The sequence below is a fragment of the Capra hircus genome, chromosome 5, assembly GCF_001704415.2.
Source record: "Capra hircus breed San Clemente chromosome 5, ASM170441v1, whole genome shotgun sequence".
In the NCBI taxonomy this organism is placed as follows: Eukaryota; Metazoa; Chordata; class Mammalia; order Artiodactyla; family Bovidae; genus Capra; species Capra hircus.
This window is the reverse complement of record NC_030812.1, coordinates 86,956,822-86,984,453: the sequence shown is the minus strand read 5'-3', so window position 1 is coordinate 86,984,453 and position 27,632 is coordinate 86,956,822. Positions and strand designations below refer to the sequence as shown.

General features: G+C 39.3%; 1 protein-coding gene across 3 annotated transcripts in view; it reads right to left on the bottom strand.

Moving 5' to 3' along the window:
* ABCC9 (ATP binding cassette subfamily C member 9) overlaps positions 342 to 27,632 on the bottom strand; it is a 160,514-nt gene continuing 133,223 nt past the window's right edge. Inside the window, exons 32-41 of one of the 3 annotated variants that reach the window (XM_005680780.3) lie at positions 27,266 to 27,367; positions 26,239 to 26,359; positions 24,478 to 24,608; positions 23,656 to 23,734; positions 19,953 to 20,061; positions 14,197 to 14,300; positions 11,225 to 11,358; positions 8,595 to 8,657; positions 7,736 to 7,910; positions 342 to 3,776 (exon numbers count right to left, since the gene is read on the bottom strand). In XM_005680780.3, the coding sequence (XP_005680837.1) occupies positions 7,773 to 7,910; positions 8,595 to 8,657; positions 11,225 to 11,358; positions 14,197 to 14,300; positions 19,953 to 20,061; positions 23,656 to 23,734; positions 24,478 to 24,608; positions 26,239 to 26,359; positions 27,266 to 27,367 (981 nt within the window). In that variant the 3' untranslated portion in view covers positions 342 to 3,776; positions 7,736 to 7,772. The other 2 variants (XM_005680781.3, XM_005680782.3) reach the window with 2 other exon arrangements.

Below are 27,632 nucleotides of genomic sequence, written 5' to 3'. Positions count from 1 at the left end.
TGTAAATACAGATATAAATCCTTTCACTGGGGAGTTTGAGACAGAGGAGTCCTACTAATGTCTGAGCAAATCTTGAAAATGATGTGTAGTTACTTAAGAAAAAAATTAAACTCAAGTTACAGAATATACCCTCTTGGCTACACTTTCTTATTATCAAAGCCTAGGATTATAAGACTGCATTTAACTTTGGATAAGGCGTTAATTAGGGAATTATTAAAATATTATAAATCACAGATCTCCAAACAATGGAGTACAAAATAGTCATTTAACATATATTGGCAAACAACCATAGAAACTAATCAATAAACCTTGGAGAAAAGTCCAGACATCCAACTATTTAATTAGCAATGTAATAAAATTTATTGATATAGTTGTTCCACTTGATGAAAACTTCCCAAAAGCCTATATATAAAACTGACTCTGTGACAAGTGTGAAACAAAACTGTCAAAGCATGATCAGGTACTGTCTTGTCAACTGTGTTAATTTACATCTATTGATCAGTCCTGGTTGATGCCCAATGGTATTATAAGTAAAAGAATAATTGTCCTTTTAAAATAAGTAAGCAAAAAAAGTAATTTATTATATAATACCAAAGCAGCATATGTTTATAGTAGAAGAAACGCAACACAGACAGTGAAAAGTTATAGGCACATGGCTAGTGGTAAAATTAATCAATGGACCAATCAAATATACTGATTAGGGCCTGCTGTGGTTCAGGTACTTGTATTATATGCCAAGGGCACAAAGACACACAACACATGGTCCCAGACCTCAAGTGTCAGTTACTTAGAAGGATCTTCTCTTATCTATCTAATCTAGAGCGAAGTTGACTTTTAAATTGACCGAAAGGAGCACTTAAAAGTAGAGGGTGCACAGTCCTTTAAGAGAAGTATTTTTTTTCTCTTTTAATAATATCAGTAACCTTTTTGCATATAAAGCTTTAAGTATTTACTGCTTTTCACAAATATTAAGGAATTAAAATTGGTAAAAATGATTTGGTTAATTAAATGTAAAATCTGTGATATGAAATTTGATTAAGTAAAGGCTGGTCTTCTTTTGTAGATATATACCTGTTTAATAAAAAAATTATCTCAAGATTAGTTATTTCCATATTCAATAGATCATACATATAACACAATATGTGATTGAACAATTTAAGAGATCATCCTTGACTTTATTCAGTCAATTTAGTTTTGTAAACAATTAAACACTCAAGTGACTGCAAGTTATGAGGAAACCAGTGACCACTTAGTTGTAAAAATGGTAAATGTGATTTTCTGCTTAGTGTAATTAGATACGCTTCTGCTGACACTGCCTGGATAGCAGTAGAATATTTACAGATATCATGAGGGATTATTTCAGTGGGTAAATCCTCATTTCTCTTGATGAGTGTGGGTACTAAGAAGCTTTAGTCGTGTCCGACTCTTTGTGACTTGATGGATCGTGGCTCACCAGGATCCTCTATCCATGGGATTCTCCAGGTAAGAATACTGGAGTGGGTTGCCATGCCCTCCTCCAGCGGGTCTTCCCAACCCAGGGATTGAACCCGCATCTCTTAAGTCTCCTGCTTAGGCAGGTAGATTCTTTACCACTATTGCCACCTGGGAAGCCCTTTCTCTGTGACACTGAAATATATAACTTGGTAAAAAGAATGGTGTGAATTCAACCTTACAAAGCATTTGCATGCCAGAAACACTTTGAGTAAATTGGTGGAACATTTAGAAAATATTTTCAAGATCAAATCAACAGTTCTTGATTCTGTTCTGTTTAACTTTCAGGGAAGAATAAGAGGATTTTTCTCCTAATGAAGTTTTATATATATGATGAGTTGACCGTTTGCACTAAGTAACATAGAACACTTTTGTCCATCCTTGTGAAACTTATTTTAGGTAAACATCAAGACTCTAAATTCAGGGGAAGGCCCAGGCATAAGTTCTGCATGAGTAAGTATACAAATTTTCCAAGCATGAATACACAATAAACAACACAGGAACTATAGAAAGGGAACTTACATTCTCTTTTTCCATCAGTTATAATTCTTCAAAATCTTACAATGCACATGGACCTTGACATGAAAATCAATATTGATACAAATGGGTACAAAATTACAGTATAAATCTTTGGGTGCTAGCATGACAGTGAAAGTAACTTTTAGTATTTTTTCAATTTATTAATTTACATTTAAGAAAGCATGACACTAATATCCAATAAATTTTGATGCACCTTGAATATGCACATTAAACTCAGAATAAAATTTTGATACACTCTTTACATGTACATTAAAATTAGAGCAGGAACAAATATGTACCTGTGTGACACCACTGGGCATAAATGTTTAAAAGAAATATACATTCTTCCACCTAGAAATAGACACATGTTTTACATATACATGTATGTCTACCTATGTTTATGTATGTATGTATGTATATTTGTATAGATAAATCCTGTGAAAATAAGGCCACTTGCTTATGCTCTCCAGTCTTGAATAACGTGGAATTTTAGGCCTTGAGGATAATAAACACATCTAAAGTGAAAGTGAAAGTAAAGTCGCTCGGTCGTGTTCGACTCTTTGCGACCTCATGGTCTGTAGCCTACCAGGGTCCTCCGTCCATGGGGTTTTCCAGGCAAGAGTACTGGAGTGGGTTGCCATTTCCTTCTCCAGGGGATCTTCCCGACCCAGGGATCGAACCCGGGTCTTCTGCATTGCAGGTAGACATGTTACCATCTGAGCCACCAGGGAAGAACACATCTAATGATTAATTAAACTATGGAAAGCTGTAGTGACCTTCACTGAAGGGTTGAGCCTTATCATTTTTGAACTTCAGTCTGGAAAAGCACATTATGCTCGATATCTTAAAAGCTCTCCTCTTACTAGACGAGGAAAAATGGAACCTTGGGTATAATTTGTCAAATTTTCAAACTCTTACTATCATGATCATTCTAATGAAGGTTTCAGATTTACAGGGTTATTATAAATGTAATAATAACTTCTAGTCTTGGTAACCAGAAACAATTTAGATGAAAAAAAAGAGACTTTTATAAGAAACGTCAGTATTATTAATGTTAATGAATACAGAACATATTCTCAGACAGTAAATAATGAATTTGAGTGTTTCATTTTCTAACTGATTAGAAAACCTGTCCTCCTTTTAATTTCTTCCAATAATATCTAGAAACATCAACAAAAAGGAAATATATTCTTACAAATAAAAGTAAAATAATACTGAATACTAACTGTAACTTCTATGCTTGAGAGATATTTTCCAGACTTAAGCAGAGTGGTTGATTTACCACTTAAAGTAGCTTACTTGTTTTAATACAACCTTAAAGGTTATTCTTAAAGGTAATGTGGCTTAATCTTTAGAAAAACATCAGTAATGAACATAATAAGCAGCCACAGATTGGGAAACAAAGCAAAACAAACAAAACAAAGGAAGAAGAAATGTCAATATAGAAAGTGCAATATTCACTGGTACAGTGATATTGTTACTAATTACAAAGTCCACAACATAACAATTAAACTTCACAAAAGTGTGTAAAAGTTTAAGATGCCACTTTCCAAAGGCCAAGCTGATGATCCATTAAGTAGGTTATGAGAGCATTATATTAAATACAAGCATGGTGTTAAGACATTCCGTCACATGTCTGCTCGAACAAAAGAAGCGAATACTCCATCTTCCCGGGCCAAGAGGCTTTCTGGAGTGTCATATTCTAAAATATTTCCTCGCTTCATCACAATAACTAGGTCTGCCGTCAGAATAGTGTGAACCCGATGCTGTGAGTGAGAAAAGAATAAATGTATTCATTATAAATTTCAGGGAACCAGCCAAAGCAATGGAAAATGCATATTTCACTGTTTATACAAGGGCATTTCTTTATCTTGGGCACAGCCCTTCTTCTTTCTTATGTAAAGTATGATTTATTTACATACTTTTAAACACCAGCCAGTATGGCTGGGTCTTATATAGGCTGTATTAAATTGAGTGTACCTAATATAGTAGTTTCATCATTTTCACGAAATTGTGAATAGGATAACAAATGTTTGTCAAATAATTAAATGATTAGAAGAGTCACTGTGAACCGTTTTGGTTATAGTTTAGTCTAGACTAAAATTAGTTTTTTAGTAGAGTCAACTCATTCTCTGGGATAACACACAATTTGAAGAACCCCGGAAGGTGGTTTAATTCTGAGAAAACCATATGGGGAAGTCCATTCTGGCATGCAGTGTTGGAAGGTATTATCCAAGACTTTAGGTCGGCATGCTGTCTTTTTGTCTTTAGAGATCCCTGCCACCCACTCAGTCATTTTCTCTTCCCACATGGTACCTTTTGGAGAGAAGCTCTAGTGTTAGTAATTAATCATAATAAAAATTACCACTTCCTGAATGTATATTATACATTAGCTACTCCACACACATACTTGTTAATCATCAGAACATTCCACAAATGTGGGTGTTAATCTCTCTCCACTTTATGGGGGAGACCACTGGAGTTCATAATAAATAAAGCAAAATCAGATCACACAGATAGTAAGTAGCAGAATCAACATCCAAACCAGGCTTATTCGCTTCTGAGCTACTTCCACTCTGCCATAGGATGTTTTGATGGGAGGATCTGGTCCTTCAGAGGGTTGTTCACCTGTCAGTCAGAATGGATTCATGTTTTGGCTTTCCCACCTGTTAGCTGTGCAATCTTGAGCAACAAACTTAACTTTTGTATGCCTTAACTTTCACATCAGTAAAATGATGGCTGGGGAATGGTGGTGAGGATCAAATGAGATAATGCATGTAAAAATAATTCAGCACTTTGTCTTTGCAGTGAACATTTTTGCTACTCTTGCTAAGTGCTGTCCAATAGAAATATAATGTGAGCCACAAATATGCGGCACATGTAGTTTCAAATCTCTTAGGAGCCATATTTTACAAGCACAAATAAACAGGTGGAATTTGTTTTAGTAATGTATGTTGGTAACAACCCAAAGTTCAACCTAGGGCCGTCCCCAAAGCAAAAGCTTATTATCCCTTGCCCTGGACCTGCAGACGGGGTATTCTCAGTGTTCATGCTTTCAGAAAAGCAAGCAGTGCTGGTTGGAACTCATAACTAAGGGGCAAAGTAGCACATATATGGACTGTGATAAAGATGCCAGCTTAGAACATGCACCACTAGTTTCCACATCCATAGGCAAATCTATATCATTCACTAAATACTGGTAATTAATGGACTTCCCTGGTGGCTCAGATGCTAAAGAAATTTCCTACAATGCAGGAGACCTGAGTTTGATTCTTGAGTGGGGAGGATCCCCCAGAGAAGGCTACCCACTCCAGTATTCTTGCCTGGAGAATTTCATGGACAGAGGAGCCTGGTATAATCCACTGGGTTGCAAACGGTTGGACACGACTGAGTGATGAACAATGGTATATATTTAGCAATATCACACTTTAAAGGACAATTTTTGTCTTTAAGAAAGGGCCAGAGCCCCTCGCATCTCCATGCATTTAGAAAAAAATAAACTTAATGAGCTGTTTCATATCCACTGTTCATTTCCTTCAAAAAATTAGTTCTTCAAGAACCATATCATAGATATTTTAAAAAATCTGGCTTCTAAACCCATAAATAGGATACTATAAATATTGCCTTGATATTCTAAAATGATGCTTGTTTTAAAAAATGTTGAAAAACTTGGCCTATAGAAGTAAATATATCTGGTGTTTATTCCATTACTCCAAATTTATTTCTGCTTGACAAAGTGTCAGCTGCCATAGCGTTGATGAAATGTTCAAAATGCTCCAGAGAAATAAACCTCAACAGGAGTGAAGTATAGATTACTTTCATTAAAAAATGCCACTCACTATTTTGGGGCATGAGGGCTTCTTTTTAGAAACCCGAGAAAGTTATCTTTTAACGTTATTCCACAATTTTCAGTGGCAGTTAACAAAAATAACAGAACAATTTTTATCAGGGAAGGAAAAATAGTTACTCTTAATAAATTCATGTATTTATTTATTGGCTGCACCACACAGTGCGTGGGATCACAGCTCCCTGACCAGGGATCAAACCTGTGCCCCCTACATTAGAGTCAGTGTCTTAACCGACGGACCACCAGCAAAGCTCCAATTACTCTTAATAGTTGTTGCTGTTTAGCTGCTAAGTCATGACGACTATTTTGCAACCCCATTGACTGTGCCCACCAGGCTCCTCTGTCCATAGGATTTCCCACGTAAGAATACTGGAGTGGGTTCCCATTTCCTTCTCTAGGGGATCTTCCCAACCCAGGAATCAAACCCACATCTCTTGCATTGGTAGGTGGATTCTTTTCCACTGAGCCACCTGGAAAGCCCAACAGAGCTGATGAAGCTTTGAACAGAGTTGAGGAGTATTATACAAGGGATGTACCACAAGTTGGCTCTCCCTCTTATGAGTCTGGTAAAAGGAGTTGGTCCCACAGTATTTGGTCCTTTCCCACAATTTTCTGTGTCTGGGGAAAGAGCTCTTGGTATCCTGGTGGCCACCTCCACACTGGGTGATCTTGAAATGAACAATGGGTAAAAGACATACAAGTAAACAGAAAAGTATTCAATGAATGTAGAAAAGAAGAAATCAGGTGAGATAATATAATTTTTTGGTGAAAATATAAAATTATGCTCAATAAATCTTCCAGCTGTCAACTAAATGTGACCACCCATCAGTACCATGCTTCATGCAGAGCAGAGAAAAATAGTCTTCAGAGTAGGCAAGAGTCTACTTTTCCCCCTTTTAACTTGTCCTTTTAAAGGGAGCAAGAAGCTCTTTCTCCCATCTTTCCAGTGAGAAAATTCTTGAAAATGTTATAAAATCATTTTTCAAGTTAGCTGATTTTCTCAAGTCTCCCTGTAGGCAGCTCCAGGGCAGATGGAATCACAGAGTTCACTGGGAAAGTGAAAGAAAGTGCTATCTCTTTACTTAGGCCCAGTTTACAGAAGCAGAGCCTTGATGGGGAATCGTTTCCAGCTACCTTGAGAAACCTGCGCTTCAAAGGGTGCTCTTTCTTTTTTAATATATTCTTTTTTATTTATTTGTTTGGCTGCGCTGGGTCTGTGATGCAGCAGGCAAGATCTTTGACCTTCATTGCAGAACACAAAGTCTTTAGTTGTGGCATGCAAACTGTTAGTTGCAGAATATGGGATCTAGTTCCCAGACTGGAGATCGAACCTGGGTCCCCTGCATTCGGAGCATGGAGTCTTAGCCATTGGACCACCAGGGAAGTCCCAAGGATATACTTGATCCCATGCATCATTCACAAAACCAGAAGCACAAGCAAGCACTTCACACATAACTCCTATGACTCAACTGTTAAAAACTTAAGTAATTATTGAGCGAAGCTTTCTTCAGGGCAGGTAGGGGACACCATGTGTTCGGTACTTTAAGGACAGTTACAGAACATCTCCAAGGAACAGTGAAATTGGTCTTTAGGACAGAGTTAAATCTGGGTACAGGTTTTCTATCATACTTACAGCTATTGTAACAATGGTGTGGTCTGCAAAAGCTGTCAAGGCCACTTTCTGCCTGACCACTCTCTCTGGTGCATTGATACATTTTAAAATATATGCAAATGCCTCATTTGTATAGAGCACAACAGAAGAACCCAGTTGAGCTGATTTGTATAATAACACCTTGTAGGTAGTTCCCTCCCCCCATCCCTCCCCTTTAATCTGCATTCTTCTTGCCTTACTGACGGGGAGGTGGCTAAGATAACTACCAGAGAATGGGATACTTGGCAGGGTAGCTCCTGATCTTTACTTGTTGGTCATCACCAAAGTGGAAAAGAGGCCATTCTTGAGAGCAAGCAAGTTTGGAACAGTATCACACTCTACTAATATACCCTCAGATAAGACTAAAACAAGGCCTGCATCCAAAATAGAAGAGACACGGTGCTGGAGAGAAAAGAAAAATGGAAAAGAGAGAAGAGAATCAGCAAGAGGGAAATGTCCAAGCAACTCATTTTAAAAAGAGTTTTGTTAAATTGTAAGCCTGTCAGTAAGAACCCATCCATCTGCAAAGAGGCAGAGATAAAACCATGGCCTGTTTGTAGTAATTTGTAATGGGCATTACAAACACTTAAGCAAGTTTTCAGTTTGATTGGAGCTATCTAAAAATCAGAGAAAGTATTTGCTGGTATCTCACAGCCTTCTTTCTGCAAACAGCTGAGTAAACAGGAACACAGAAATTAAGTGTAAATAGTATCAGCAATCAAAACGATGAATTTTGCTTCTGAAATTGATCATCAGACAATTCAATTATTCAAAAATGAATCATCCCATATGAACTACCGTCTGTATCTGGTGAAACAGTACAGGCCATGACCTGCTGGAATTCTGAAATTTATAATGCTCTTTCATTGTAAACTAGGAGAGGAAGGTAGAGCAGACAGCTTGGGGAAAAAAAAAAACTGTAATGGCATTCAAAGCATAACTTTTTTTTTTGCACAGATACAGAAATATTAGCAGAGAAATATATGATTCAACATAAGTATACTTTTAATTGCCCCCAAATAAATAATACTGAATCTTCAAACAGCAACCAAAGGGGAGTAAATCAACACTGTCTCCTATACTTACAGCTATTGTAACAACGGTGCGATCTGCAAAAGCTGTCATGACCACTTTCTGCAAAATGTTTTCCTGCCAAAAAATAAATAGAGTCTGAATTTTCTCTGGACTCCTTTCTGTTGCCAAAGTATTTTGTCCCCAAGAACAATGCTTCAACATGCCCAATCTCTTCTGAGAATTCTCACTCCTGTCTTCTGCAGGAGGTCTAACAGGGAACAGTGCCCATCAGGGAACTCAGGCTGGGCTCTGTAGTGTCTTCAAAAAGCAAAGAAAACTCGGTTGATCAACTAGGAATGACTGATAGATCTATTGCCAGGAAAATGAAACCAAATGGGTGGGGAAATGCTCACTTAAGGTTATGCCACAAAAAAGATGTATTCAAAACCAATAAAACCCTAAAACAGTGTTAAGTTTGGGGTCAGAAAAGGAGAAAATAAAATACATGCCAAAAATTTGGATTCTGACCCATAAAAGTACATTCCTGGCAGGAACTATTTTTATTCCCACCACAAACCATTGTTGTTGTTCAGTTGCCAAGTCACATCTGACTCTGCGACCCCATGAACTGCAGCATGCCAGGCTTCCTGTCCTTCACTATCTCCCTGAGTTTGCTCAAACTCATGTCTATTGAGTCAGTGATGCCATTCAACTATCTCATATTCTGTCGTCCCCTTCTCCTCTTGCCCTCCATCTTTCCCAGCATTGGGGTCTTTTCCAGTGACTTGACTCTTCGCATCAGGTGGCCAAAATATTGAGCTTCAGCATCAGTCCTTCCAATGAATATTCAGGGGTGATTTCCTTTAGGATTGATTGATTTGATGTCCTTGTTGTCCAAGGGACTCTCAAGAATTTTCTCCAGCACCACAGTTTGAAAACATTAATTCTTCAGTGCTCAGCCTTAAATTGTTGTTATATTTTAAAAGATATCAGGGGTAAAGATTCTTCCTCTTTCCTCAATAAAAAGTCTCAATTACCTAAATCTTTATGTGAAGTTGTTATTTCTTCCGATCACACGGCTTATTGCCAATTAATTCATTCTTATTCTCCCCTTTTCTCTCTCTCTCATTTCTACTGAAGCAGTACTATCCTTATATAACTCCCAATATTATAAGAACTTAGTAATTAATACTAACTTTAATGTAGTTACATTTAGTGAAATGGCTTCATTAGAAACAACTTCATTGCTTTAAATTATCTTAACTTGGAGAAGATATATAACTTCGTACAGATATTTTAACTGATTGCACTCTATGCTCAGTCGCTCAGTCTGATTCTTTGAGACTCTATGGGCTGTAGCCCACCAATCTCCTTCTGTCCATGCGATTTTCCAGGCAAGAATACTGGAGTGGGTTGCCATTTCCTCCTCCAGGGGATCTTCTCTACCCAGGGATCAAACCCGCATGTCTTTTGTTTCTTCATTGCAGGCGGATTCTTTACCACTGAGCCACTGGGGGAAGCCCAGTTTAACTAATTAGTCTTACTTAATACAAAGAAGGACAGGGAAGCCTGGTGTGCTGCAGTTCATGGGATCACAAGAGTCGGACACAACTTAGTGACTGAACAAAAACAACAGGAATACAGAGAAATGATATCAAATTAACGTCTCCATATATAATTGGTTCTTAATAATCTTGAAGCTGTTTCACCTTTTTGGATAGTTTTATTCAATCTAAAGTATACAGCAAGAAAAGAAATGAGATTTTTTTTTGTCCTTTCTGATGCCAAACTTTTAATATCAAGTTCATTTTATAAGAACAACTTTAATAGATAGCTCATAACATTTGCAGTTCAATGTGACATTTTCCCCACTCAGTCACAACCTTCCAAACAGATCCTTCTTGGACATATTTGATACTTTAAAAAATTTTAATTTTCATTTTATATTGGAGTACAGTTGATTTGTAATGTTGTGTTAGTTTCAAGTATACAGCTAAGTGATTCAGTTATGCATATACATATATCCATTCTTTTTCAGATTTTTTTCCCTTTTTAGGTTATTACAGAATACTGAGCAGAGTTCCCTGTGCTATACAGTAGGTCCTTTTTGATTATCTGTTTTATATATAGTAGTGTGTATATGTTAATCCTAAACTCCTAATTTATCTCTCCCCTTATTTGACACTTTTAAATGCTCTCTTTCAAAAGGCAAAGTTTCTGCCTTATTACCATCAATACATTGACAGGGCCATTATTAATTCTAGCTGGTATTAATTTTAGTGAATCCCTCTTCAAATTGCATTAGAAGATGATTGGTTTTGATTATCAATAGATTCTATTAAACAGTGATTTGCATACTTCATTTTAGAACTTCCATGGCAACACACCTGAATACCTGAATACAGTACAGTCTCATCAGCTGAGCCCTGGAATTTTACTCTCATGAGGATTAATCAAAAAGTGATGGCAAATTTATATGATGCTTATTGGACAACAGGAGCTTCTTTAAAACAAGAGTCAAGTCTCCTTTATGGAAATTCTCAATGTGCTATATACCACTGGTTGATCAATGAGGGAGCTGAGAAGACACTGAAAACAATAGTCCCAAGGATATTCAGAACCCAGTCAGGAAAAATAAATTGTAATTTTTGCACGCATTTCTTCGACCCATCAATTGAAAGCAACTTAGATGATGCACTTACTGTGGCCATGTCGATGGAAGCCGTTGCTTCATCCATGATGAGAATACTGCTTTTGCGGACAAAGGCCCTGGCAAGGCAGAACAGCTGTCTCTGTCCAACACTAAAATTCTCCCCACCTTCAGTGACAACTGCATCTAAATTAAAAAAAAGCAAAGACTTCACTAAAGAAATGATATTAACATTTTCCTTAGGCAACATAGTGGAAAACACATTATGTCCTATAAAAACCTATTGATATCACTTTGTACTGGTGCAAGGATTTCATTTTGGAAAAAGCAAAGAGGAACTTGGGGAAAATGAAGATGATCCTGGGTCATCTTATGTTTGACAATAGGTGGTAAACTGTCTCCTTATAGTAGGACATAAAATACTGTTAAACATTTTAAAGACTGGAAGACCTTCAAGATGATTTAATTATCTGATGTAATTATCCAAGGCCTAGAGAAATGAAGTGATTTGCCCAGGATGACACAGCTAACTGGTACTAGAGCTTAGTGAGAAACAGAATATTCTCAATTCCAATACCTATTCTCTTTCTATTATATCGTCCCCTTGGACTCTAAGCTCCAAGTCAGTAGTTTAAGTTTAGTTTAGTCGCTCAGTCATGTCTGACTCTTTGCAACCCCACGGGCTGTAGTCTACCAGGCTCCTCTGTCCATGGGATTTTCCAGGCAAGAATACTGGAGTGGGTCACCATTTCCTTCTCCAGAGTATCTTCCCGACCAGGGATCGAACCCAGGTCTCCCACGTTGTAGGCAGACGCTTTACCGTCTGAGCCACCAGGGAAGTGACTTATTAATGAATCCCCAGTACTTATCACTGAGCATCTGACATAGTAGCTGAAAAGAAAACCTTGTTGCATGGATAAGTGGGTTATGTCCTCATTATAGTTTCCTTTTTTTGGTTTTCAACCACATTTTATAAACTACTTCTGTGAGTTTAGCTTTAATTCTGTTTCCAAAATGATCTATTTTATTAGGATTCAAACACACTGTAGTAGGGCTCTGAGGGGCAATTTCTATTGATTATTGTCTCACTGCTTCAAATTCCTATAATTTCTCATGCTTGGGGGCTATGCATCTATCCTCCAAATTTTAATGTATATAATAAATAAAAAGGAAGCAGGAAATGATGAATGTTCTTCACTAGAGCTGGTCTGAACCAGATCATTATCAAACCATTGATGAAATCTTTATTAAAACAATGAGCACAAACAACATGCAGAGTATAAATATAATTCCTTGCTGCTTACACTGTCCCATAATTCCCAAATACTATGCTCACAATTCAAAACAGGTACATGCAGGTCTCATATTGGTGAGAAAAACTATATAGATATAATTATCTTTTCAAGTACTAATGGGGGAAGGGCAGAGTCTGAAAATCACCAGGGGAAGAAGGTCTACAAGCATTATCTCAAGTAGACTTTTCAATTTTTCAAGTGCTTGCTGGATTTTCCAGAGGAGACATCAAAAATTATTACGGGAAAGTTCATCCAGACCTCTGGAATTATTCCCGTTGTCTGACACTGGCAAGGTCAGTAAAACTATCCTTGAAGACATGCTGTCTCCACTTCGTTTGTGGGGTGTCTTTTCCCTCGGACTGAATTATAATCATAAAAGGTATTGTTTCTGAGTAGGCCCCACTTCCCAAATAAGCTAATAAATAAATATAATTTATTCTGTAGGTTGATAAATTAGATGGCAACAATACAATCAATTTGGCAATGCACATTAAGCATTGAAATTAGAATATCAACCATTATCTTTCTGATGCTTTCTTAAATGAGTTTAGACTTTAAGGAAAAAGAAGTCCAAAACTACAGATGTTCACTTTAATGAATGAAAGACTATATCATGAACTCTCCCTTGTTTCATTAATCATGTTTTTCTTTCATTATTCATGTTGTTCTTTTGATTTTGTTATCAATTATTTACCAGAAATTACACTACATGGTAAATAGATGGGGAAACAGTGGAAACAGTGGCTGACTTTATTTTGGGGAGGCTCTAAAATCATTGCAGATGGTGACTGCGCCGTGAAATTAAAAGACGCTTACTCCTTGGAAGGAAAGTTATGACCATCCTAGACAGAATATTAAAAAGCAGAAACGTTACTTTGCCAACAAAGGTCCATCTAGTCAAGGCTATGCTTTTTCCAGTAGTCATGTATGGATGTGAGAGTTGGACTGTGAAGAAAGCTGAGCGCCGAAGAATTGATGCTTTTGAACTGTGGTGTTGGAGAAGACTCTTGTGAGTCCCTCGGACTGCAAGGAGATCCAACCAGTCCATCCTAAAGGAGATCAGTCCTGGGTGTTCATTGGAAGGACTGATGCTGAAGCTGAAACTCCAATACTTTGGCCACCTCATGCGAAGAGCTGACTCACTGGAAAAGACCTGGCTGCTGGGAAAGATTGAAGGCAGGAGGAGAAGGGGATGACAGAGGATGAGATGGTTGGATGGCATCACCGACTCAATAGACATGAGTTTGAGTAGACTCCAGGAGTTGGTGATGGACAGGGAGGCCTGGCCTACTGTGGTCAATGGGGTCACAAAGAGTCAGACACATCTGGGTGACTGAACTGAACTGATGCTATCTCTGGGATTGAATTCATATCAGGGATCTAGAAAGATTCCATATGCCATGGAGCAACTAAGCCCATGTGCACAGCTACTGAGTCTGTGCTCTAGAGCCTGGGAGCTGTGGCTACCAAAGTCCTCGCACTCTAAGGTCTGTACTCCACAAGAGAAGCCACTGCAATGAGAAGCTGGAGAACCACAACTAGCGAATAGCACCCACTTGCCACAACTAGAGAAAAGTCTGTGCAGAAACAGAAACTCAGCACAGCCAAAAATAAACAAAAATAAATATAAGGATTTAGTGCTAGAACTATGCGATTCTAGAATAAAATGTAGATATGTAGAATTCATTGCTGATATAAAAGATATTAATGCATCATTTAGAAAATATACCTAGACCTCCTGGTAGGGATTTGACCATGTTCTTCAACTGAGCAATTTCAAGAGCTTCCCAGAGTCTGTCATCCGTGCATTTGCATTCTGGATCTAAATTAAATCTGTAGGGGAAAAAAATCAGTTAATGAATAAATTTTAAAAATGACTGTTTAATGTATGCTTGCTTATTGCTGTTCTTCCCTAAAGACGGAAATCCTATTTGTTTTGGTTATTGCTGTATGCTCAGGATCTACAACAGTGCTTAGGATAGAACAGGTATTCACTTTATGCCTGAATATTCTTAAATTTATTTAAAAAAATTTTATTGGAGTATAGTTGCTTTACAATGTTGTTAGATTCTGCAAAGTGAATTAACTATATGTATATATTCCTTCTTTTTCAGATTAACTTCCCTTTAGGTCACCACAGAGAACTGAGTAGAGAAAAATTGTAATTCCCAAAGATACATGCACCCCAATGTTCACTGCAGGACTATTTACAATATCCAGAACATGGAAGCAATCTAAAGATCCATCAACAAAGAAATGGATAAAGAACATGTGGCACGTATACTCAATGGAATATTACTCAGTCATAAAAAGGAGTGAAATCGTGTCACTTCCAGAGACACTGATGGACCTAGAGACTTGGACAGAGTAAAGTAAGTCATATTACGTTCAGTGTAACTTGAATAGTATCTAGCTAATTATCCCTACAGAACTAATGTTAAATACATAAATCTATATGGAAATATACAGTGCTATTTCAGATGAGTTATGCTGTATCAACCACAGTCACAGTATTCATAATAAATATATTCAGAGATAGAGATTTCTATCATATTGCTAAATAATCTGGTACACTTAGAAGTTTTAACTGAAGTAATTTTACAATGTGGCTCAGATCATGAACTCCTTATTGCAAAATTCAGGCTTAAATTGAAGAAAGTCTTCCTGATAGCTCAGTTGGTAAAGAATCTGCCTGCAATGCAGGAGACGCTGGTTCGATTCCTGGGTTGGGAAGATCCCCTGGAGAAGGAAAGGCTACCACTCCAGTATTCTGGCCTGGAGAATTCCACAGACTGTGTAGTCCATGGCATTGCAAAGAGTCGGACACAACTGAGTGACTTTCACTCACTTCACTCACTTCCTCAGGGAAAAATGCTAGACCATTTAGGTATGCTGCTGCTACTGCTAAGTCACTTCAGTCGTGTCTGACTCTGTGCGACCCCATAGATGGCAGTCCACCAGGCTCCCCCATCCCTGGGGTTCTCCAGGCAAGAATACTGGAGTGGGTTGCCATTTCCTTCTCCAATGCATGAAAGTGAAAAGTCAAAGTGAAGTCGCTCAGTTGTGTCCGATTCTTAGCTACCTCATGGACTGCAGCCTACCATGCTCCTCCATCCATGGGATTTTCCAGGCAGGAGTACTGGAGTGGGGTGCCATTGCCTTTTCCATTTAGGTATGACCTAAATCAAATCCCTTATGATTTTATAGTGCAGGTGACAAAGAGATTCAAGAGATTAGATCTGGTACACAGAGTGCCTGAAGAACTACAGAACAGAGGTTTGTAACACTGTACAGGAGGCAGTGACCAAATCATCCCCAGGATAAAAATGCAAGGCAAAATGGTTGTCTGAGGAAGCCTTACAAATAGCTGAGAAATGAAGAGAAATGAAAGGAAAAGGAGAAAGGGGAAGATGCACTTAACTGAATGCTGAGTTCCAAAGAACAGCAAGCAGAGATGAAGAAGCATTTTTAAGTGAATAATGCAAATAAAGGAAAACAATAGAATGGGAAAGACTGGAGATCTCTTCAAGAAAATTAGAGATACCAAGGGAACATTTCATGCAAAGGGGGACACAATAAAGGACAGAAATGGCATGGACCCAACAGAAGCAGAAGAAATTAAGAAAAGGTGGCAAGAATATACAGAAGAACTTTATAAAAAAATTCTTAATGACTCAGATAACCACTAAGGTGTGGTCACTCACCTGGAGCCAGACATCCTGGAGTGTGAAATTAAGTGGGCCTTAGGAAGCATTACTATGAACAAAGCTAGTGGAGGTGATGGAATTCCAGCTGAGCTATTTCAAATCCTAGAAGATGATGCTGTGAAAGTGCTACACTCAATATGCTAGCAAATTTGGAAAACTCAGCGATGACCACAGGACTGGAAAAGGTCAGTTTTCAGTCCAATCCCAAAGAAAAACAATGCAAAAGAATGTTCACACTTCTATACAATTGTGCTCATTTCATATGCCAGCAAGGTAATGTTCAAAATCCTTCAAGCTAGGCTTTGACAGTACATGAACTGAGAACTTCCAGATGTACAAGCTGGATTTAGAAAAAGCAGAGGAATCAGAGATCAAATTGTAAACATCCGCTGGATTATAGAGAAAGCAAGGGAATTCAAGAAAAACATCTTCTTCTGCCGAAATCAGATTGATTATATTCTATGCAGCCAAAGATGGAGAAGCTCTATATAGTCAACAAAAACAAGACTGGGAGTTGACTGTGGCTCAGATCCGTATTACCAAATTCAGATTTAAATTGAAGAAAGTAGGGAAAACCACTAGACCATTCAGGTATGACCTAAATCAAATCCCTTACGATTATACACTGAAAGTGAGAAATAGATTTAAAGGACTAGATCTGATAGAGTGTCTGATGAACTATGGAATGAGGTTCATGACATTGTACAGGAGAAAGGGTTCAAGACCATCCCCATGGAAAAGAAATGCAAAAAAGCAAAATGGCTGTCTGAGGAGGCCTTACAAATAGCTGTGAAAAGAAGAGAAGTGAAAAGCAAAGGAGAAAAGGAAAGATGTAAGCATCTGAATGCAGAGTTCCAAAGAATAGCAAGAAGAGATAAGAAAGGCTTCCTCAGTGATCAGTGCAAAGAAATAGAGGAAAAGAACAGAATGGGAAAGACTAGAGATCTCTTCAAGAAAATTAAAGACACCAAGGGAACATTTCATGCAAAGATAGGCTCGATAAAGGACAGAAATGGTATGGACCTAACAGAAGCAGAAGATATTAAGAAGAGGTGGCAAGAATACACAGAAGAACTGTACAAAAAAGAGCTTCATGACCCAGATAATCGTGATGGTGTGATCACTCACCTAGAGCCAGACATCCTGGAATGTGAAGTCAAGTGGGCCTTAGAAAGCATCACTACGAACAAAGCTAGTGGAGGTGATGGAATTCCAGTTGAGCCGTTTCAAATCCTGAAAGATGATGCTGTGAAAGTGCTGCACTCAATATGCCAGCAGATTTGGAAAACTCAGCAGTGGCCACAGGGCTGGAAAAGGTCAGTTTTCATTCCAATTCCAAAGAAAGGCAATGCCAAAGAACGCTCAAACTACCACAGAAATGCACTCATCTCACATGCTAGTAAAGTAATGCTCAAAATTCTCCAAGCCAGGTTTCAGCAATATGTGAACTGTGAACTTCCAGATGTTCAAGCTGGTTTTAGAAAAGGCAGAGGAACCAGAGATCAAATTGCCAACATCCACTGGGTCATGGAAAAAGCAAGAGAGTTCCAGAAAAACATCTACTTTTGCTTTATTGACAATGCCAAAGCTTTTGACTGTGTGGATCACAATAAACTGTGGAAAATTCTGAAAGAAATGGGAATACCAGACCACCTAACCTGCCTCTTGAGAAATCTGTATGCAGATCAGGAAGCAACAGTTAGAACTAGACATTTGCAGAGTACATCATGAGAAACACTGGGCTGGAAGAAGCACAAGCTGGAATCAAGATTGCTGGGAGAAATATCAATAACCTCAGATATGCAGATGATACCATCCTTATGGCAGAAAGTGAAGAGGAACTAAAAAGCCTCTTGATGAAAGTGAAAGAGGAGAGTGAAAAAGTTGGCTTAAAGCTCAACATTCAGAAAAAGAAGATCATGGCATCTGGTCCCATCACTTCATGGGGAAACAGTGGAAACAGTGGAAACAGTGTCAGACTATTTTGGGGGGCTCCAAAATCACTGCAGATGGTGACTGTAGCCATGAAATTAAAAGACGCTTACTCCTTGGAAGAAAAGTTATGACCAACCTAGATAACACATTGAAAAGCAGAGACACTGCTTTGCCAACGAAGGTCCGTCTAGTCAAGGCTATGGTTTTTCCTGTGGTCATGTATGGATGTGAGAGTTGGACTGTGAAGAAGGTTGAGCACTGAAGAATTGATACTTTTGAACTGTGTTGTTGGAGAAGACTCTTGAGAGTCCCTTGGACTGCAAGGAGCTCAAACCAGTCAATCCTAAAAGAAATCAACCCTGAATATTCATTGGAAGGACTGAAGCTGAAGCTTCAATACTTTGGTCACCTGATGTGAAGGGCTGACTCAGCGGAAAAGACCCTGATGCTGGAAAGATTGCAGGCAAAAGGAGAAGAGGGCAGCAGAGGATGAAATAGTTGGATGGCATCACCAACTCAATGGACTAGAATTTGAGAAAACTCTGGGAGATAGTGGAGGACAAAGGAGCCTGGAGTGTTACAGTCCATGAGGTCGCAAAGAGTCGGACAGAATTTAGCAACTAAATTACAACAATTTTACAATTAAATATTGAACAATCTTACATACATTTTCTCTTTGAGACAAGGAATATTTAGTAAAAGGTGACACATACTTTGCAATGAAGTAGATGGATTAGGGGAACAAGAGAGAAAAGAGACTGGATGGATTGATAGACATGATCTGATGGACAGTAACAGTGGACTCTAGAGTCAGACAAACTTTATTCGGAATGGCAGTTCTACCACCAACTAAGTGTATGCACTTGGCTAAGCCACAGCTTCTCTGAGATTCAAAATCCTCATCTGTAAAATGGGGACAATAATATAAACACTAGAGCAGTGCTATGAGGACTCAGTAAAGAATAGATACCTCCATTCTCTTTCTCTCTTTTCTTTCATGAGAAACTGCAAACCAGGCATGGCGAAGAATGTGGCAGCTTCTTCAGAGCAATTTGGGTGGAAAGAAAAATTGTGAGGGGTGGAAGAGAATCAAGGTATTTACTAAACTTAGTATCTGTTGAGCCCAAGCCAGACACAGAAGAGACAGGCAGGACATCTCTAAGGTGGACACCTCAGAAATGTCTGTCAAGAATCACTGTCCCCAAGTACAGAGGGGAGGGTGGTGTTTGTGGAGTTGAACAGAAGAGATGAACTCTTGGGGGGACGCAAAAGATGGGCGTGAGTTTGAGCAAACTCCAGGAGATGGTGAAGGACAGGGAAGCCTAGCATGCTGCAGTCCATGAGGTCACAAAGAGTTAGACATGAATGAACAATGGCACCCCACTCCAGTACTTTTGCCTGGAAAATCCCATGGATGGAGGAGCCTGGTGGGCTGCAGTCCATGGGGTCGCGAAGAGTCAGACATGACTGAGCGACTTCACTTTCACTTTTCACTTTCATGCATTGGAGAAAGAAATGACAACCCACTCCAGTGTTCTTGCCTGGAGAATCCCAGGGACAGGGAAGCCTGGTGGGCTGCCGTCTATGGGGTCGCACAGAGTCGGACACGACTGAAGCGACTTAGCAGCAGCAGCAGAACAGCTGAGCAACAACAACAACAAAGGATGGGCTTCTTTAGGTTAATTCAGCCATTCTAATTGTCTCAATCCAAACTTTGATTTGACCTCATCATCCCAGTGACCACCTTTCACACCTACCTGAAAAGCAACTCTGAGTAAAACCCTCCTATGAGCCAAAGGATAAATACTGAGGTACATGAGTTTCTGTTGAAGACACCACCTACCGAATAGAACCGCTGAAGAGTATGGGATCCTGCAGAATGATTGAAAGCCTAGAACGCAGTGTGTGCAGTGGCAGTTTGGAAATGTCTATCCCGTCAATGACAATCTTTCCTGTTAAAGAAAAACAAAAATGGCAAGCCTGTAATAAAACCACAAGTAAAATAATATTTGTTTACCAATTGGAAGTGCTTTCCTAGGTCAGGATTGAAATTCAGAAGATGATGCTTTCCATGTAAGTATTAAAAACATCATGATATGCCTCTGAGAAAAACAGGCATTTTGGCGATATTTTCTTTCTTATGTATTATATTTCCTCCTAAAGGGATTTCTACTTTTTACTGTTTATGTGGTTCATAGGTACTCTTTTCCCTCAGTGGTCTTCTTTACAGTATTCCTTTATACTGTTCCCAGCTCTATTTTCCTTCATAGGACGTTCTAGTATACACATTTATTGATCTTTTGGGGGCTTCCCTGGTAGCTCAGTTGGTAAAGAATTCACCTGCAATGCAGGAGACCCAGGTTGTCTCTGGGTGGGGAAGATCCCCTGGAGAAGGAAATGGCAACCCACTCCAGTATTCTTGTCTGAAAAATCCCATGGACAGAGGAGCCTGGCAGGCTACAGTCCATGGGGTTGCAAAGAGTCCGACATGACTTAGCCACTAAACCACCACCATAGATCTTTTTAATTGCATGGTTCAGACAGTAAAGAATCCACCTGTAATGCTGGAGACCTGGGTTCGATCCCTGGGCTGGGAAGATCCTCTGGAGAAGGGCATGGCAACCCACTACAGTATTCTTGCCTGGAAAATCCCCATGGACAGAGGAGCCTGGCAGGCTATAGTCCATGGGGTCAGAAAGTGTTGGACACAACTGAGTGACTAAGCATAGCACTCTCCCCAAACTAGAATATCAGGTTATTGAAGACAGGCATTTTTGTCTGTCTCATTCACTCATTTATTTATTTACTTATATATTTCAAAAATCTTTTTACTTTGTAGTGGGGTATAGCTGATTAACAATATTGTGTTATATTTATTTCTAATATTTGTTTTCATTTATTTTTTGGGCACCCCAAGTGACATTGAGGCTCTCAGTTCCCTGACCAGGGACAGAATCTGTGCATCTGTAATGGAAGCTCAGATGCTTAACCACTGGACTGCCCATGTTGCTCGCTCAGTCGTGTCCAACTCTTTGCAACTGTAGACTACCAGCCTCCTCTGTCCATGGGATTCTCCAGGCAAGAATACTGGAGTGGGTTGCTATTCCCTTCTCCAGGGGATCTTCCTGATCCACGATCAAACCCGGGTCTCCTGTACTGCAGGCAGATTCTTTACCATCTGAGCCACCAGGAAAGCCCCAAGAGGAAAGGCTTCCCTGACCAGGAAACAAACCTGGGCCACAGCGGTGAGGGCATCTATTTCTAACCACTAGACCACCATCAGAGAAGTCTCTTTGCTCATTTATTGATTGAGGAAAGAAAATTCTGTGACATAGGTATCAACTCTTAATAAATTTCACTGTACATGAACTTGTGCAATCTTGATGACTCTTCCTCACCTTGATAGATTTATTTTATAATCTTGTTTTATGCGAAGATAATATTGCTCTATGAGATAAGCATGCTAAGAGAAGGATGGCAGTTAGAGCCCCTTTGCTGGATTTAGATTCAAGAGCAGGTAAGCTGGTTAGCTTAAACTTTCTTCTGGGTATAATATATTATCTACTAAAATCTCAATTGCCTAATGGTATTAAAAAGATAATCAGTCATCATAGTCCTCATGGGAGCTGAAATGATGTTTCTGAACTCATGAGACTATGGCTAATCTAATATGTTCCATCATAGTGACAGTTTTTTAATGAAAAGTTTCAATCAATTGTCTTGGATCCTGTAATTGGATTATAATGCAAATCCCACAGAAAATCCTTAAAGGATCTGTGTATTATTACCAGCCATGGAAAGAGCGAGCTGCTCATCTAGAGGTGGATAGCTATCTCTTTGCTAAATCTAAGTCCCAAACTCTTCAATGACCACAGTTCAACTTTGTTGTTCATAAACTGACCTCTTTATTTCACTGAATTGTTGTGTAGATTAAATAATGTAACCTGTCAAGTATAATGAAAATGTGAAGTAATATCACTATTATCACAATGATTAGAGATAATAATATTTAAGTAATTCTTGAGCTGATGGCTCCCCTTTCATTCAAGATGGTGTATGTGCTGGCCTATTTATAGGTCACTTAATAGACTAAATAATGTGACACATTTTTTCTAAAACAAATATTAGATTACTTCCATGTATTATACTATTAATAATTTTGCAGATGAATAAATATTTTTGTATATTGTCAGCATGTCCTTGGCACTTTATTAGCAATGGTCACCTCCTCCCAAAACATCCAACATCATTAAACCATGTTATTAAGAAGATGATAATAAGAGTCATGCACTAAAATTAAAATGTAGTTTATTTATCTCCCTTTTTTCCTTTAATGGAAAGAAATGTGCTTTTAGTTTGCAGGAAACTAGACAGTCTTTTTCTCTCTTCCTTCTTGAAATGCCACTTCCATCTGCTGTTCTTCATAATGAGTGGCCTTGTTTTCATTTTACTAATTTAATAAAATTCTTTAACAATGATTTCTAGAGCTGAGTTTAGGGTTAATAATTTTATTTCTCCAGTTCCTCTTTTTCTTTATTCCTAAACTGTTTATCTGGGATGTGTGCATGCTCAGTTGTGTCTAACTCTTTGTGACCCCTTAAACTATAGCCTGCCAAGCTCCTCTGTCCATGGGATTCTCCAGGCAAAAATACTGGAATGGGCTGCCATTTCCTCCTCCAGGGGATCGGGGATCAAACCCATGTCTCCTGCATCTCCTTACATTGGCAGGAAGATTCTTTACCACTGAGCCACCCAGGAAGCCCATTTATCTGGAATACCTGCCTCAAACCATGGTCTGTAGGACACAATAGTAGTTGTAGTAGTAGTAATGCGTGCTCAGTCGTGACAGACTCTTTGCAACCCCATGGATTGTAGCCCACCAGGCTCCTCTGTCCATGGGATTTTCCAGGCAAGAATACTGAAGTCATTCTAAATATATTTTATTATTGCAGGACTAGGTAAGTACATAGCATATTTAAAAGCAGAGACATTACTTTGCCAACAAAGGTCCATCTAGTCAAGGCTATGGTTTTTCCAGTGGTCACGTATGGATGTGAGAGTTGGACTGTGAAGAAAGCTGAGTGCCGAAGAATTAATGCTTTTGAACTATGGTTTTGGAGAAGACTCTTGAGAGTCCCTTGGACTGCAAGGAGATCCAACCAGTCCATTCTGGAGATCAGTCCTGGGTGTTCTTTGGAAGGAGTGATGCTAAAGCTGAAACTCCAATACTTTGGCCACCTCATGCAAAGAGTTGACTCACTGGAAAAGAGTCTGATGCTGGGAGGGATTGGGGGCAGGAGGAGAAGGGGACGACAGAGGATGAGATGGCTGGATGGCATCATCGACTCGATGGACATGAGTTTGGGTGAACTCTGGGAGTTGGTGATGGACAGGGAGGCCTGGCGTGCTGCAATTCATGGGGTCGCAAAGAGTCAGACATGACTGAGCGACTGAACTGAACTGAACTGAGATAAGTAGATGTTGCTTTTTTTTTTTTAAAGGAAGAGTATCACATGGCTAATGAAAAAGTTTAGTTAGTAACTCACCATCAAATATATCCACCATTCTGAAGAAAGCCAGAGATAATGATGACTTCCCACTGCCAGTGCGACCACATATGCCCACCTAAGAAAGCAACTGTCACTCAGAGAGAAGAGGACTCAGATAAAAGAAAAAAGTAGGCAAAGCATTTTTAACTTAGATAAGACACCATGATAAAACTGCAACTCTATTTAAACAGTTACATGGAAATTGTCATTCTCATCTCAGGTCTCCTTTCTGAGTTATCATTAAGATAACAGGATCTTCATAAAATCTTCAACGATTCCACTTGGACTCTTTTTTACTTCTATGTGGTTGTGTTTTTTACCTCTGCGGCTTCATTTTTCCAATTAGTATATCATGACCTAATAAACAAGTACTCCATTTTGTCTCAGAAGTGATGATTTTATTATATAACAAAAAGTAAAATGAGTCCATTTTTCTGCACACTTGCTCTTTTTTACAATAACTAAAATAAATAATTGTGGGGCCAGAGCTAGTACAAACACAAGGGTTCTCAAGGGGACATCTGGAATGGTCATGAGCCAAAAGCTAGAAATTTTGAAAAACACGCCTATTTTTCATTTTTCTGATCTTCATGGGAGATGAATGAATGGCAATACAGTTTAGAGAACGTATATTTCATCTGGATCCACTCTCTCCCTTTCCTCTTTTATGTACATAATTTGACCTATAAAGTGTAAGGAATATAATGGGAGCCCAGTGAGAAGATCCTTGGCTGACATGTCTAAGGAGCTCAAGTGGCAATGGGGTGGTTCCATCTGAGGTTCTGTATGAATTAAATCAAATGACAATAAACTCCATACCTTCTGCCCAGGTTTGATGTAAGCCTTCACGTGCTTAAGAACAGGCTTTAGGTTATTTTCATATCTGACACACAGATCATGAATCTTGATCTCCCCTTCCTGAGGCCAATGTTCTGGAACTTGAGAAGGATCTGGAGGGTGGAGATGGAGTAGAGGAAGAGAGGCAGAGACAGAGAGACACAGAAAGAGGTAGAAAGAAAAGCACACATACTTATATACATTTATACGTACACACATAATCACTGTTTTCTAAAGTTAAGGTCCTACTAAGCCTACTTCTGGGTTTAAAATTTCTTTAATTAAAAGATTATATTTATTTATTTGGATTTTGGCTGCATTGAGTGGCTTGCAAGATCTTAGTTCCCCAAACAAGGATTGAACCCTGGCCTTTGGCAGTGAGCGCATGGAGCTCTAACCACTGGCCCACTAGGGAATTCCCATATGGGTTTTTTTTCTTTTAATTAACATTACATTCAGAGTAAAAGTCTCTTGATTAAGAACTTTAAAAATAGTTTTTGTGTGTTTGTTTTGGAGCATTAACGGGCATCACGTCTCTCAGCACTCTATTGCTCAATTCTATTCCTGGTGGTTCATCTGTCAGTGAATTCATTTGTTCAGCCAGCTGGTCCTCAAACATTTGAGTGATTCAGATGTGAGAGGTGTTATGCAGGGAACTGAGAGGGAAGACATGCCTCAAGGTGCTCAGTGTGTCCCAGGGGACCGCATGCAAATGAGTTAGCCCCTATGGGACTGCACACAGAATCACATGATAGAGGCTGACCCAAGGTGCTCTGGGAGCAGAGATGGTGGCAGCCCAGGAGTTCCAGCAGGGTTTCAAGAGGAGAGGGTGCCCGAGATGGATCTTAAAGGATAAGAGGTAGGGGAATTTGTTTCATATAAGAAAGAGAGAGAGAGAAGAACAAAGATAAAAAGAAAGCATAGCATGTTGGTATGGCCAGAGTGAAAGGTATGTAGGTAGATGATGAAGGATGAGACTAGATAGGTGAGGAAAGATTGACTAATGAATGGTTGCATGTCCCTAAAGAGCTGAAGAGGTATTGAAAGATTTAGGCAACAGAATGCATATTAAGCATGAGATTTGCAGTTAAGGAAGATTATTCTGTCCTCAGTATTGAATTTCCTGCCAGTTTTATTCCAGCAAGGCTAAGAATCCAGGTTGTTTTAAGATCTAAGCTCCTTGGCATCTAAATCAATACGCTCTTGAGAAAAAGAATACAGTAGTTCATAGTTGAGGTTGGTAATTAATATAATAAAGCCCAAATATCTTTACGCCATTGCCTGTGTGCTCAGCCGTGCCTGACTCTCTGTGACCCCGCGGACTGCAGCCCGCCAGGCTCCTCTGTCCGTGGGATTTTCCAGGCAAGAGTACTGGAGTCGTTGCCAGTTCCTCCTCAAGGGGATCCTCCAGACTTAGGGATTGAACCCAAGCCTCCAGAGGCTTCTGCATTGGCAGGGGGATTCTTTACCACTATGCCACCTGGGAAGCAAGTATCTTTATAATTCTCTCTACATATTACTAGGTAAATCTGTCTGGACTCTGGTTGTATCTAAGATTTTTTCAGGCCTAAATAATCACATCTTTTCAGATGCAGTTGTACCCTATCAGGCAAAGTCAAGATGAAAGGGGATTCTCTGGCTATTGAAATGGAAAACAAAAGCAAAAATGACAATGTGCCTGACACACAACTAATATTCTTAAATAACTGTTTAGGTGAAACACCATAATATTCAGAACAATACCCATGGTGCCTTCATAATTCTCAGACTCCATAGTCAGGAAACTGTTCACTTTCTTCACTGCGCCCATCTGGACCTCCACATCAGCCAAGTTCCTCACGACCCAATTCAAATAATTGGTTATCTGTGTCAGGTGACAAAAACAATGAGCACATAGCAAGTAAAGTAACAGTTTTTGTGAACACTGGATATCAGGGGATAGGATGACTTGGACTGTTCATGTGGGTACAGTTCATAAACGCTATAGGTTATCAGAGATCAGAGAGGATGTCATGGGCTAACGCTGGCAAAGGAGGCTCTTCTTCAGTGGTCCTCTAATGTCATTGATTTGTGGACTATCCTGACTTCCTTGCCCAGTGGATAGTTGTATGGTTCCATTTACCTCATATATATTCACATGGGAGTTGAAGTGAAAGTGAAGTGAAAGTCACTCAGTCGTGTCCGACTCTTTGCGACCCCATGGACTATACAATCCATAGAGTTCTCTAGGCCAAAATACTGGAGTGGGTAGCCTTTCCCTTCTCCAGGGGCTCTTCCCAACCCAGGGATCAAACCCAGGTCTCCTGCATTGCAGGCGGATTCTTTACCAGCTGAGCCACAGGGGAAGCCCAAGAATACTGGAGTGGGTAGCTATCCCTTCTCCAGCGGATCTCCCCGACCCAGGAATTGAACCAGAGTCTCCTGCATTGCAGGCAGACTCTTTACCAACTGAGCTATCAGGGAAGCTCACATGGGAGTTAGTGTTCCTAAATGGGTGGTGAGCAACTCAGGACAAGAATCCCAAACAACCTTGGGAGAACTCTGACCACAGTGTTTGAGGAGTTTCTAAAAATTGATTCAAAATGTCAGAAATGAATCCATGCCATCCTAAAACACCGGGTTTAGGCCCAAATCTACTATTATCTGCAGGCTATCATCTTGTTATGAATTTCTAACTAGTCCTCTAACATCCATGAATGAGTTGATGATAACTACAGAAAGTACCTCAAGTGCGGTACAAAGAGAGAGAGAGGTTTTCATCCATACTTACCGTAAGTGCATACAGAAGACCTAAGCCCACCAAGCCGGAATTGGAAGACCCACTAATGGATGCAATAGATGCAGTGAGGACAATGCAAGCACCCAGATAATCCTAAAAGAGAGTGAGAAAAAATGTTAAAAGATTTTCCCTAAGTTCTTAAAGCCAAGGATCTCGATCAACCCAGGTGATCACTAAGAGAACAGACGTTACTCATGGCATGTCCTGTGAGGTTTCAGAACAAGGTGAGAATAATAACTCACAGTCTTAGGGCTGGAAGGGAAGTGATGCAAGGCTCTGATTATATCTGAAAGCAGATAATTCTTTCAGAGATGGTAACTACCTGGTCAGAAATTAAGCTGCAATTTTTGGCACGACC